Source organism: Limulus polyphemus, unplaced genomic scaffold, assembly GCF_000517525.1.
Source record: "Limulus polyphemus unplaced genomic scaffold, Limulus_polyphemus-2.1.2 Scaffold254, whole genome shotgun sequence".
Classification (NCBI taxonomy): domain Eukaryota; kingdom Metazoa; phylum Arthropoda; class Merostomata; order Xiphosura; family Limulidae; genus Limulus; species Limulus polyphemus.
The window spans coordinates 481,816-497,398 of record NW_013665864.1 but is presented as its reverse complement, the minus strand read 5'-3'; the positions used below and the strand labels follow the sequence as shown (position 1 = coordinate 497,398).

General features: G+C 33.7%; 1 protein-coding gene across 1 annotated transcript in view; it reads left to right on the top strand.

Annotated features, from left to right (window-relative positions):
* Nucleotides 1-15,583, top strand: part of LOC106478836 — a 58,282-nt gene that overhangs the window by 5,024 nt on the left and 37,675 nt on the right. The window contains exons 4-5 of the mRNA XM_022382530.1: nt 3,367-3,464; nt 11,797-12,006. Of these exons, the coding sequence (XP_022238238.1) occupies nt 3,367-3,464; nt 11,797-12,006 (308 nt within the window). The remainder of the gene's footprint in view (nt 1-3,366; nt 3,465-11,796; nt 12,007-15,583) is intronic.

The window sequence follows — 15,583 nt, the reverse complement described above, 5'->3', positions numbered from 1 at the left end:
ATAAAATAGTAGTTCAATAAAATTTTGAATGTGAGTCAACAAATGTGATGACATGGCCTTTGACCCATGACTTGTGTGGAGAGGGTTAATGGGACTTGGGCTCAGTTGTACGTTTTGTTATTGTTTTTGAACTGTTAGAAATTTCTTTGTTTTATCATCTCCTCTTCCTTTACTGTTGACATCAGACAGAAGATGCTTTGATATTTATATCCAGATTGAACCTTCCTACCTAAACCTTGGACTGTGAGAGAAGAAAACCACTGTTTCATGGGTATACTTTTTATGTCCAGTTAGTGGTATTCATTGTTCTTTTGTTCATACTAAGTCTTTCAGAATGGCAACAAATTGGTTTGTATAACTGGTCCATCTTGATTCCTTGATGTTCCTGAACACCTTAAAAGTAAATTTCATGTTACACATCACAATATTCTTCATCTTGCAATGTATTCAGAGTCACAGTTGCAGTATTCTGCAGAGCAGCATGTGGACAAATTCAAATCCATTCTTCAAATTTTACTTGGATCACATTGATATTGGGATTCTTCTCTATTACCAGCATAATTGTAATTTAAGTCCACACCTGTGATGTACATGGAAAACCAGGTACTGCTTAACATCCCCTTTTTAAAACAACAGGGCATGTTTAAGGAGAGGCAATATTCAATTACCAAAACAAAACAAAAAAATCATGGTTTCTTGTCAGGATTTTGCATGTTACATTTCTCCTAGACAAATTCAACTCTTTGTGCTGGTGTTCCATGACAAGAGTTTATTCTCTGAAAGGGGACAGAGAATGCCATCTGGAGGCTGATGATGCCGTAAGAAGATACCTTTCCCACCTATGTATGCATTTTCTTATGTAGCATTTGAGACGTCAGAGACAAGATACCCCATCTCCATATTATTTGTCATAACTCCAACCAGGATGGGGAACACCTTACATTTTTATTTTTTAGCTTTATTTGGTGTTCCATTTGCACTGTCTGAGAGTTTCTAAACCATTTAAAAGAAAAAAGATTGATCTTTTGTTTCAGCCTAACCAAGGTTTACTAATGAGTAGTAGTATATTCACAGGAACTGGTTCAACCCTTTTACTTACTACTCACCAGAAAGTTATGAAAAACACTTCAAAAATCACTTCTAATAATAGGATTATACTTCAAAAGTAACATAATAAATTAACCTTACAGTCTTTCATCTGAAATTATTATACTTGTTAAACTTGAAATTTTTTTAGAACTTTTCCTCTTGAAATTTAATTAGTGTAAATTTATTTTCTGTGTTTATAGTAATTACTTTTTGCAGAGAGTCTAAGCATATTTGTATCACAGTAGTAGTGTGAGTTTATCTATACAATACTTATCTGAAGCACGTGACAGTAATTGTTATCTTGTTCTATTGGATATTTCTTGTGTACGCCCCCTTATCTTAAGTAATTCATGCAGTTTGGGAGTTTCATTTAGTTAGTAAGACCTGATTTTTTTCTCTCTTACCTATGGATCTTTTGAGGTAAAATTTAAATTTATATGAAGCAGAATAATTAATTAATTATTTCTGTAAATAGTTTTTACTTCTTAATGAAGTTTTTATTTTTAGTATATGAATATGTATGTTGTAGTTTAAAGTTGAGTATATGGAAATTTAATTTTTTAACTAAATCTCATGATCTGCTAAGTAAGACATTGTACATCCAAGTATAAACCTGTGTTTATGTGCTATAAGTCCCAAGTTTGCACACTCATTTCAGCATTTACCAGTTGCACCCTAAACTTAAAAAAAGTGTATTAACTATTAACATCCTATATAACACTAAATGTCATGTTGCAGATCATTTATCTGAATGGTGTATAGTTTTGAAATGTGGGAATGTGTGTGTATAAAGGGTAGAGGCAATGGATAAAGAAGAGTAAACTGTGGGAAATAGCAGCAAGACTTAAAGATAGAGCAAAAGATACAGTGGTTAACCAAAACTTTCTGGAAGTAAAAAATAGCACTAGTAGAGCCAGTAGTAGTGGATTTAATTATAATGAGTAGGCTCTAAATAAGGAACTAGGGGAGGGAAGAATAACAAAAGGGAACAGATAGGAATGGGAATGAAAAACTTGAGGAGGTTATTATTATAGATGATTATGGATATGGCACATGGATAGGATAATCTGTGGGGTAAACAGGGAGAAAATAATTATATTATGCTATCCAGGAGCAGGGGGTGGAGGATATAACCAACAGAACAAGTAATATAGTAAAAGGAAGCTAGCAGTGATGAATTCATTTTAGTGCATAGGGGGTAATGATGTAAAAAAGGGTAGGTCAAAGGAGATAATTATTAAGTTCAAAGCCACAATAACTTGATTCTTTCTGCGATACTGCCCAGACTTAATTGTGGGAATGAAATTGTAAGTAGGTCCCTAGGAGTGAATGCTAGGCTTAATTTAGTTTAAAATGTGTGCAATTTATTTTATAAGAGAAAATATTTTCTATTTTACAGTTTTCTGTCTGGCTTTAAAACCTACTTTAAGTTACTTTACAACTTTAAAAATATGCACCCAAAGGGAAATGTTTCTGAATAATTGAATAATGCTATATTTTCAACTTAAGTGTTTAAAGTAACACTGCTTGAAAAGATTGGCATAGCTAATAAATTTTAATTATAGCTGCAAAGTAATGATTTTAAAATGTATAACAATACTTTAAAGCTGAAAGGATGGTTGAGAGTTGCATGGCTTAAGGGATATATGTACAGTAGGAGTACAAAGTCAGTTGATCTTTTATGTTATGTGATACATTTCCCAACTACTTATATTTGTGAACATAGAATGGCTGTCAAGGCTTTGGACATGGTCTGTTATAAAAGTACCAATTTTTATATCATTTTGTTTCAGTTACATTAAGCAGGATTGATTTGTATTGAGCAAATTGGAAGGCCTATGTTTAACAGTTTATATTCATTTGGTCTCCAGTTACTATAATCTTGTGTCTACATTGTTCTAATTTTCATAAAATTTGAATCACGAAATTAACATCAAAGTGCATGTTAATATAAAGCAGCAAAATTTAATACTATATTAATCAACTTAATTGTAATTTGTCCCCACAAATTTGATTAAAAACATGAAAGATATATAAAAAACACTTCTAAGGAGTTTGTATTTGATGATGTGTGTATATCAGAGGGATTGCATTTCAATATTAAATCTAATCTTTTGAATGTTATGTAGCTTTCAAATGATGTTCAAAACACATATCCTACATTGTTTCTTTCAAGGATTTCAAGGGATTGCATTTCAATATTAAATCTAATCTTTTGAATGTTATGTAGCTTTCAAATGATGTTCAAAACACATATCCTACATTGTTTCTTTCAAGGATTCCTCTGTATTATATCTTGGTGCTGGCTTGCTTTATAACTGCAGTACTTGCAGAAAGGAATGTTCAAGTGTGCACAGAAGAAACAGAAAACTATGGTAAGTTAATAATGATTTTGTTTAGCTTCTTTATAAGTGTTGCATTGTTACAGGTACTTATTTTTCAGGGTTTTTTTTTTCTTTTTTTGGGGGGGAGGGGGGAATATATCTGTATTTTCTATCTAAAACAATTTTTGCAAACAAGCAGACATTTTACCCATCCAAATTTGTGCACACACTTTAAAGAAATTTTTTATAACAGGCTCTCTTTTTTCTTTTGAAATTTAAACAGTCATATTTTGCAGAAAAGCATGTTCATAGATATTTAGTATGCTAGTTTTTAATTTGCACATATACTTTGAAAATCTTAAGTTTTATGGCTGATGAATTTGAAACAAAAATCTACTTGTACACTAATCAGGCTGTCTGCCTAAGTTTTACCTAAAGGTTACTTATTATTTTTCCAAATACATTACACAATGGGCATGTAATGTCTAGGAAATGTGCCAGATTCCAAGATCAAAAGAAAGTTTACCTTGAATGACAGAAGAAGAAAAAATGTCCAAGAGTTCAAGTGTAGTTAATGTGAGAACCATGAAAAGCAAACCAAGGTTATAGTTCATAATGTCAGTGAGATCTGGATACTTGATCAAATTTGTGTGCTCTTCCATGTCAGTAGGCATATGAACATCAACTGTTGCAATGATTTAAACATTTTAGGCATGTTTTCTGAGCTATCTGTCATCAGCCTTCTTACTTTTTAGTTTTATTAAAATATATAAACTTGTTGTGTGACAGTTAGTCCATAGTTTATAATTGCACTTCTGGGTTGGACAGTTAAATTAAGCAGACCACATCTTTGGTAGGATATTCACAGGCATTTTTCATTCTAATCCTGAACCATTAGTGGTACATTTTCCATCATTGTTCTCTGCATCACAGCTTCTCCCCTTTCCATTGGACTGTTCACCACCTTTCTCACTTTTTCACTTGGCTCTTTGACAATGTTTTATCCATCATTTCTACCAATGCAGGCTATAAGGCAGCATTATCCAGTTCTTTTCGTTTTTACCATTTTCACTCTATCTGTTTCTCTTCTGTTTCAGTCCTTTTGCCTTCTTGGAATCTCATTGTTATCCTTCATGCCTTACTCTTCCTCCCTTTGAGTTTTTAGCTTCTTGTTCTTTGTACCTTCTTTCCCTCAAGACTTATTTTTTACTCCTTTTTTGCATGTGAACGTCATAGGTCAGACAAGTTTCCTATTGAAGTTTTATACATATTTTTACATCATTCTTATGTTCTTCTTTATCCCAATATTGCTTTTTCCCAAAAATGTCTGCAGCAAAGGGGGAAATAACACATTCACCCCTATTTTCCTTCCATCTATTGCTCATCTCTAATACTGGTCAGATACTGATTGTCTTTTTTGTTCTATGTATGGCTCCTTTTTGTGGTTCCCATTCTGGATGTTTTATCCTTTGGAATTCTTCCCCTACCATAGAACTCTCTCCTGTTACCTTTAGTGGTTAGCTCTGTCAAATTATTGGTCTGGCTTATGATTCTTTGGCCCAAAGATTCTCATTGTATCTTCCAAGTTTCCTTTCACCCAATCTGTCATCTCACCCTTTCCCTGGATGCTCACTTCTGTTGTCCATTATAGGAGGTCATGTAGGCTTTAAATTGGACTACATCTCATATGTTTGTCAAGCATTACCTACATCATTTGGCCATCTGTTCCTCACCTGGATATTGTTTGTCATCCATTGCCATTCTCCATGCTACACACAGGCTCTCAATGGGTAAGTTTTAATGTTTTATCTATTTTACCTTTACAGTGACCATTTTTACATCCCTGATCTTGCTCTGTGGCAAGTGTTGCCTTTCCAGGTATACTTAACTTTAAATCTGCACCAGGAGACCTTTAGAATCTATAACACTCACTGATGATATGGAGTTCCACAAGACTGCTCGGTAGTTTCTTGCAGTATCTTGCTTCATAAATAATGTATGTTCCAGACCTTACCAACTCATGGACTATCATAAGTAAAACATTTTAAAGATTGCTGCCTATCCATCTGGTCCTAATTGAATAAACTGGAACAAGCCTGCTTTTCAAAATAGGGATTTTGTGGTCACATATTACACAGTCTTAGGGTGTTGCATTCCTCCAGTCTCCTCACCACATTTTACTCCCTCTTCTAGTGGAGTATGGGAGTCCTTTCCACTTACCAGTTCCACTTACTGGAGTGTTCCTTTTGAGTGTGACCACTTCTTCTCAGTTGAGGTTAGGGCTGTGGTGTTCTGTTGATGTAATTAGTGAGTGCTCTCCTCTTACTGTGGATAATAATTCACATACCTGATGCCACTTGGTTTTGGGCTGGAATTGACCCACCGAATACCATCTAATGCACCCTAGCTCCACTACACCATGTGGTGTGTCCATTTACTGGTTGCACTTAAGGCTTTTTTCCCCGGATTAGTGACGTGTATCTTTACAATGGGTGATAAGTATAACCTGGTACAGATGTGGTGCAGTCTCCTGTGGGTGTGATCCTATATATTAAGGTATCAAACTCCATGGGTTCTCTTTGGATGCCTTCTGAAGAGTGATCATCTCAATAACTTTTGCACTGTTCCCTCCACCATTTCAGTATGGGATTCTAGCTATTATGTGGAGCTAAGGTGTCATATTGAATCTAAAAATTTTCCAATGCTGAAAATGTATTTCCAGTAGATTCCTTCCTCCACTCACACTTCCTACCCATCCATTCCACTTCCAGTTTCCCTTTTTTTGTCTAGTCTTGAAATATAGAAAGAGTTCAGCTGTGCTAGGAGGATGTGTTTCACTCTTATTGGTGGAGGGTTGTCAAATGCTCATTTATATGCTACAACACAGCTATACCGTGTGAAGTTAGGTGGGAGACTCAACACTAGTGATGAATGAAAACTTGTGCAAACAGAGGATAGTACAAATCAAAGATATGCGAGAAGAGGTATCTATAGGAAATACATTTTCAGTGTTGGAAAATGTTAACTTCAGAAACACTAAATATCACCAGATGTATATTGTATCCCTTATATGGTTTCTTCAAGAGTATTCAGAATGTTTTATTGAATAGTAATAATAATAGCTTAGTATTGTCTGTAATGCTTGAAAGTTATTCTTTAACCTAGTGGTCAGTCATGTTCTTCCATTTTTCAGTCTCTTCTTGAGTCATTATTCTTTTCTTTATCTGTCCCTTTTGTTGTTGTTGTTGTTGTGTTACATTTTTTTTCATGTTTATAGGTTGAGGATGACCTTGCTATACTACAGATCAGAAAGTCTGAGATTCAAGCAGTAAATAAGTAAATAAGCTTTTTTTTTTAGCCTACAATTCCCTGTGACAAGTATACTGTTGCATAAAATTTGAGTTGCAATGAGCAAGTTAAGCTGCACAACTGAATTGTGCACAGCAATTGTAGGTTGTCCTAGGCAGGCATTATTTCAACCTATAATCAAATGTAGCAGTTATCCAGAAAAACAAGGTGTTTGTACAAAAAAAATTGTGTACAGCAACATATTTCATTTATAGTCATTCCATATTTTTACGCTTATTATTCTTATTTTACACTCCTTATTCTGATTAGTAGATATTTGTTTCATTCATGTCCAGCTACATAATACAACAGCAGCATTATTTAAAGGATTTATTTGTTTAACACATTCAATGCTGAGGACACACCTTTTTATGTTTAGCATTTGTTCAGGTCTGCTCACGCATTTTAAGTACAGAAATGTAAAGATTACATGTTTTAGATGTGTTATTATTGCTAATTTTCAAATTGAAAATACAACAACACTAAAACTCTTATCAACACTTACCATAGATGATGCCAACCATTGCAGCAGTTAAAACATATACTCTCCTCATATATATAGAATTCCACTTTAAAATGATGCATATCTAAAGAAATATATTTTGGCTTTGGCTCATATGGCATGTCACATGCTTCTTATAAATAAATTCATAAAAATTTAAAGGGACAAAAAGGAGCTTATTAACCCATTAAGGATGTCCCTTCCAGCTCCCAACTATAACCACTCATTATTACTCATGTATTCATCCAATCATTTCTTGAACACAGTTAAATTTTCTGCCTCCACCATCCTTGAAGGCAGGCTCATTCCAAAAGCCAACTACCCTGATTGAAAAGTAATGCTGTCTAAACTGCAGATGACTCCTGTGCTGCCAAAATTTGAATTTATGCCCACTTGTTCTATTGTTTTCACTGCTAAACACAAGAAAGTTTGATGGATCTATATTATCTATATCCTTAATAATCTTAAACACCTCAATAAAATCCCTCCTAACCCTTCTACTTTCCATAGAAAACAAGCTTAGAGCTTTTAGTCTCTCCTCATAGTACAAGCCCACCATCCCAAGTATCATTCTGGTGGCTCTTCTCTGAACCTTCTCCAACAATTCAATGTCCTTCTTGATGAAAGGAGCCCAAAACTCTAAATGAGGCCTTACAAGTGATCTATATAGTGAAACAATAATATTCCTTTTCTTGTATTCAATATTTCTATAGATGCTACCCAAAATCCTATTGGCCCTACTGCTCGCTACAATACACTGTTTAAATGACCTAACCGATTTTTCGATAACAACACCAAGATCTTTTCCTTCAACTATGGTATTTAAGGTATTCCCATTTAAATTGTAACAATAATTTGAATTGTGAAAACCTACATGTATCACCTTACATTTTGGATAGTTAACCATCATCTGCCACATATTGCCCCAATGCATCAAATGATCTAAATCTCCCTGTAAGTCTGCAGCGTGTTTGATGCAGTTAGCCACCTCAAAAATTTTCATGTCATCTGCAAACTTCAAAACTTTGTTAGTCACTCCAGAGTCAATATCATTAATACATATCACAAACAGCAGAGGACCTAGCACAGAGCAAGGCACATTGTCTGTAACTGTGATCCAGGTCAAGGATTCAATTCCTTTTATATCCTTTTTTGTTATTTTTTTAATAAACAGTGTTTCAGTAGTCAAATAATTTTAATACATACATTGTACACAAAGTACAAGTTTATTCCTTTGGTTTCTCATAATAAAAATGTGCTTAGATAGCCTCTGAAGTACCAGAAATTTCATATTCTAGAGTAATTTTGATGATGTCACCTCAGATATTCAGTAAAGCTACAGCTAATGCTTATGTCATTCATACTACATTAAAAAAAGACATCATATGATCATCCCTACTGGCTAGACTTCTATCATATTATTACAAAAAAAATAGTTAACAATTATTTATATTAGAATCAACACATTTCATTTCTCAAAATACATGATGACACTTTGGAAACATTTGTTAGATATTTGCTAATATTTATCAGTCTCAATCTGTCAAATCATTGATATGGCTTTTTTTATAATGCTGATATCTTGCTTCAGTTATTAAAATTGAAACATGCATATTTCAAAAGTGTTTGCATATTTTGGTGTCTTTGGTAAATTAAGCATTTAAACTATCCACTTCATATACAGAGAGATATGTTAAATGATTTTATATTTGCAAATCAGCAAGTCATGTAACAGCCACAAGTGATGTAAAATATTTAGGGCTGTACCGAAGGGTAGATTTGACCTTTGATGGTTCGAAACACATTGTCCAGTGAAGGTTTGAACCTTAGCTACTAGCATTGAAAATCCTATTATTTTACAGGTAATCCATAGAAATGAAATAAAGCATTCATATGTAGTTTTTAAATACATTACATAAAACAGTAATCATGTTGCTAATAACAATAATAATAATGATATAAAAGCAAGCTATTCATGTACACAATATCTGATGCACTTGTAAGATTCACAGACATGCAACCTTACATTACAAGAGCATCTGGGGGGGGATAGGGCTCTTCTTCAGAATTAAAATAAAGTGATATATATATATATGTAATTATCACTTTTAGCATATATTTTGTGGTATCGTATTTATTCTACCATAACACATCTCTTACAAAGTCTTGTACATTGCAGTTGACATGATACTTAATTTACCCCTATGGTTTACAGTAATGGTCTGCACCAATGCCTACTGATGTTGGCAAATGAGGGATTTTGTTGAATAATTTTCAGGTGTAAGTAAAGGGTATTATACAAATTAAAAGTTTATATTTTGATACATATGAATGACATCCCCCCCCCCCTACTGTGAAGATAGATTTACACCCCCTTCCTTCAGACGAACCTTTGAAGGCCAGAACAACCTACAAAGTCATGAATAGTAAATGAACCCGAAAAATATTCATACTCTTGGATCATAAAGATGTTTTCAGATTTAAATTACACTTTCCAAGATAGAAATAAAGATCATGCATAGAAAAACAAAGGAATATGAAATACTTTAGGGCAGCAGAACCATCCAGAAAAATACATGCAACCAGTCATATCAGCCATTTTAAGCAAAGTGTGGCATTTTTTAATAGGCAAAAGTCATTCACATTTACCAAGCAATAGTACACAACACAGTCAGAAAGGAGCTGGAAAAATGGCACAACTCGCATGTTTACTAGTTGCTTTCAGGAAATATCCATTCAACCAGTGTGTACCTCAGGCAGCTGGAGAATAAAATGGGTATTAATGCTATTCCATTCAAAGAAATACCAGTCAAGTCACTGAACTCAACATCTATGAATTTCTATGCAATTGGCTGTTGAAACAGGCATTCGGATACTATCATTCTCATGCATGGATGGATTATGGAATGCATTTATAGAGGAGCTGTCATGTCAGCCTTACAAAGAAGCTTTTTTACAGTGGAAACTATGCTGCAGTCTATTATCAAGATGCAAGGTCATCATATAGAAAATGGCCAATTTTCACAACTTGAATTAACGAAAGAGATGGGGCCCCAAAATTGTTTTGATATGATGGGTTCAATCCCTGTAATTTATTTTTGAAGGAGTTTTAATATCAAGAAAGTTTTTTATAATATAATGAACTTTCTCTAAGCTGAATTAATGAACACGTGATGAAATTCATTGTGATTGAAAACTATTAAATGAATACACACTTCAAAAATAATATTTTTGTTGTGTTTATAAAAATATGTATTTACATTACTTGTACTGATTACATTCTATACATATTTTGTAATAAGTTAAATAAGTGTAAGATGACTGTTGAGAACAACATAGTTTGAAAGAATTTGGAACTTTTCTCTTAGAAACTTAAGTCTGTGACTTACATTATGTGTGTGAATTACAATGATTTATTATGTCTCTGTCTCTAGATATGTATTGGAATAATTAAGTATTATTTTTTTATATGGTGACATGAGTTAGCCCTGTTATAGAGCTCTGGATTTTGGAGCTGACTAGCCAGGATCATGTCTGCAACATTACAAATTATTTCTTACATTATTAGCTAGGGAAGCATTATTATATTAATATAACTGACTAAAATAGGGGAAAAAAATATTTCTTGTATTTCATAGAAGAATGAATTATCTAAAACCGTTTAAGTAGGAGGAAATGTCACAGGTTTCATGTTAAATTTTGTTTATTGTAATGAAATAAAAATGTGGAACTATGCAAAGTTATATAACGTAAGTATATTAGAACTGTAAGTTATGAGTTATTCCTCTCAAAAAATCCAACAAATTGCAGTTTTGAAAATCTTCTACAATGTTTGGATGTCTAGAGAAAATTTCACATTTCTCACAGAAAGGGAAATTCAGGATTTATTTAAATATTGCCATATAAAATTAAAATTTAAAACTTGTCTACTATTCAAATATGGATTATTAGCTTAGATTTTATACTATATTAATTGGTATAACATAAACAAAAAGTACTTTAATTAAAATTTGAATGTAAGTCACTAAAACCTTGTTATATGCGCATTAAAGGATAGGTGGTGCGAGATGGTTAGATTATTCATTCTTCTACAAAATATAAAAAATATGTTATTTTTTATATTTTAGTCAGTTATATTAATATATGAAGATATGGCTGTGGAGGTCAGTTATTTGGGTGGCGATTTTTCTTCAGGGCCATTGTCCTACAACCATAGAATGATAGTCAACCCCTTATCATGGATGGTGGATGGGAAAGTACTTCTGACTGACTCTCTTTTCTTTTGTCAATAGTTCAAAATTAGAAACAGCAGTAGATAGCCCTAGAAGGTTTGCCATGAATATAAATACTTTATGTATGAATGATAGATACAAAATATATATATTATGGAGAAACTATACAAATAGTAGAAAAACTTCACTATTTAAACATATGTATTGAGTCATGATGACAAGTCTAAGTTTTTGTAATTATATTGATATTATAATCTAATTATTGGAGGTTTTTTTGTTCAATAAATTCTCTGTCTTAAAGGCCCAATACCACCTGTGGTGCCAGAATCCTTTATAGTAAAAGCTGAAGTGGTAGATCATATACTCAACAGTGACACATGGGTTGAGGAGTATTTTGACAGAGCCAACCTGAGAGTCAAGGTTAAGATCACTTCCAGAGGGACTGAGTCACACTTTATTTATGATTACAGCAGTGAGCAAGTCATAGAATACAACATTTTTCACCCTGGAAGTAAGTGTTTGTTTCATTTATCCATATTTTATGAATAACTAGATTAGAGATACTTGTCATACAATGTTTTCAGGGTTAATTTCATAATAATAAGACATAGGTATTTAGTGGTAAAATAAAACAATCTACAATATGAGCCTATGAAAACCTGTAAAACATGTTAAGTCTTATGTTTTGAAAGTAGTTGTATTTTTTGTGAACATGCCTTATAGAACTATTTTGTACTTATCTGAACCACATTATTTATGTATTTTTAATTTTTAAATATATTAAAAACAGGAATTTGTGAAAAAGAGAAAGTTACAGTAAACAAAACCTATAGAAATAGCCTGATAAATTAGTAAGAATTCTTAGGAAAACTTAAGAAAACTGTTTTGGTTCGATTAGTTTGTGATTTTATGAGTAGTTATGGTTAGAAAATTGGTTGTTTTGGCAAAAAAAATTAGGTGGGAAACCTATAATAAAACTATTTTTCTGGACAATTAGCCTATAAAAATATACATTTTCATGTTATAACCAGTTTTTTCTTGAAAATGGACTGGAGGTTTGGTTCCAAAAGTTTAGGCTGCTCCTGTAGCTGACATTTTTTCAGTGTATTGTTTTACTGCATATGCTGAGGAATGGGTTATGAAAAAATATTTCTGACGCTAAGTTATAATTTACAAATGCTTATCTGGTCAGTGAGTTATTAATGGTCTTTGTTTCTGAGAAAGCTTTTAAGCTTTAGTGACAACTTAATAGCTTGAATATATATTTAATACTCATATGATAAATAAATATGTAAAATTATTCCTGATGTAGTTGTTTACATGATTGATTTTTTATTCCAATGTATTATTCATGTAATTATTTAAAAATTATAGCAAATGGGTGTTATGCTATCGAACCTATTTTAGATTCATCTTAGGTATGTTCAGTGAATTATTTTTAATACTGCATCAAAAATATAATCCTGAAAAACTTGGTTTATGATAAATGTTAATTTTAAAACTACTTCTTATTATAAAGAGGAATGAGTATGTTATATCAAAATTGTTTTGAATATGCAAATTAGCAAGTCACATGCAAACCATAGCTGATATAAAGCTATAGCGGAATGGCATTTCAGCATTGTTGTTTTGTTGTAGTGTGTTCCTACTAACAACTGATCATTTTTGAAAATGTTATTAACAGTCCTTTTCCATATAAAATCTTCATACATTCAAGTCATAAAGATATGTTGATAATGAAGATTTAGGATTCCCAAGGTGGAGATATCCCTTGATTTTAATGGCATTGGAAAACAAAGGAATTTGGATCAACTTGGGGTGTCACCAGGACCATCCATAAAGATACCTGCAACATGTCACATCTCAGCTTTGGTAATCAATTTCACATCTTGTAATAGGAGAATCCAGGAACACTAAGTTCTGATACAATAGCTTACCTCCACTCCAGTTTTGTGCTCCCCTCTTTTTGCATTATTTTTTGCTTGCCACTAGCCATAAGACTCCCACCTAAACTCACATTGTCTCCACATACTATTCCTGTGCTGTAGCATGCAAATGAGCAGCGACAACCTTGCACCAATAGGAGTGTAACACATCCTCTTAGTGAACTGACTCCCTCTGTATTTATTGGTCTATCATCACTTTTCAATTTGGCACTTGTGTATTATAATGTCTTTTTTTTTCACTTGTGATCTTTTCAGATATAGGCATTTTTCTAGTGGCAGTATCTACAAAGACATTATCTGTTGTGGAAATATATGTTGTTGGATTTTCATTTTACAGCATTTTCTGCACCTGCAGATTTTGTAGCTATTTAATTCCACATTATCATTTCATAAGTGTCACTAACTTCCACATTATCTGGTGTAAGACAGCAAAACATTTTTCACACCAGTCCAATAACTAACTTGGCATCAGGTTTGTCTTTGTCTGTTGGGAGGGAGTGATTGCTTTTGTGTGGCAGGTGGTGGAGTCTTTCCTGTGGCTTGGACCTTTTTTGTATCTGAAATACCTTTGCCTATGTTTCTCATTTGTGATGAATGGGATTTGGCCAGTTTTTTATCTCACCGCCTACCTTAACCTAATGTTGTACACGTGGCTGTCTTGAATCTACCTAAGTCTTTTTTGTAATTTTAGAACAATTTCTCAGGTATGATTCTATCTCTTTTTCACATTGTAATTTGTTCCCTGCTTCATACTCTTATGGTTTATACTTACTCTACTGATATGCAAGTCCATATTCGATAACCCTTACCATGACTTTGTTGCCTACATGCTTCATTATCCTTTCTTTGTTACCTCCTATGACTAGGCATAAAAATGTGTTATATTACTTTTATTTGACTTCTAAACTCTGGAGTCTTTGCTTCAGACTTTGGGGTCAGATTTGTTATGTTTTGTTCATCTTTCTTGGGCTTAATTTGTCCCACCCCCATATTACACTCTACCTCTTTACATTATATTTCCTCCATTTACCTTCTTTCAATGGTTATCTCCCATTCCCCTGAGGGGTTTTCAGCAGATGCTCATTCATTTATTTTCTCTTCAGTGAGGTGTATATCTTCCTCTACCTTATCACTTCATATTTGGTTGATCTATTGATAGAGTTTGTTGGGGCAGAATGCCCTTGTTACTCAAGTGCTTTTGTTTGTATTTTACTTCATTTACCTTTACCTGGGTCCCTTCATCTGCCAGTGTGATTTTACTGGACTACTTGTTTCTCTGAAGTCATGTGTTGGGGCTGCATGCCAATGTATTCTTACTGGTTTCCATCTTTCCTGTACTCCTTCTTTACCTCTTTCTGTCTACTGTCCTCCTGGTTCCTATCCTCTGCATGTTCCTCTGTTCCCATCCATCCTCCCACCACTCATAGACTTTAGTGCTGTCAGTCTTGGCAGTGACTATCTTATTACCTCATGGTCAATAGGGCCCACTTAGTTTGGTTTGTGGACCCTTGACCTCCATTTGTGACAAATTTTGGGGTACTGGAAGCTCTTTCAATGAGCCTCACCCCACTTTTTTTTTCCTCTCCTCCTCTATTGTCTCCTGTTTTTGTTACTTTCCTTCCTTCAAAAGATTTTGTTTCTTGCCAGTGTTGTGTCAATCAGTGGCAGTTTTGACCTAATGGCTAAAGATGCTATCAGACAGGATTTTCATCCTTTTCCAGGATTTTATTCCTGTCTTTTCACTATTCCCAAGGGATCCATAAATAGAAATGTGGTCAAAGATATTTCGGGTCTCAGTCAGTTTCTCAAACCTCCCTCGATATAACATGGGGACTTTTCTTGCCCTGTAATGGTCTTTTGCTCCAGGTCTGGGAGTGGCTGAGGTGGATGTTTATTTTTTCATTTGGCTTCATCTCAATGAGCCTCTTCCAGGCATCCTCTTCTCCTCCTCCTTCAGGAGGTGGCACATTTAGGTTAGTTGGTCACCCTGGAAGAGTCGCATCTCACATCAACTCAGTACCTCATTAACTTGGATGTTATCCATTCACATCTCCACAGGACCCAGCTTTCTCCTCTACAGTTAAGGAATATGGTGTGATTAGTTTACCCATGCCCTATCCTCTCTTTCTCTAGCTGTGCATG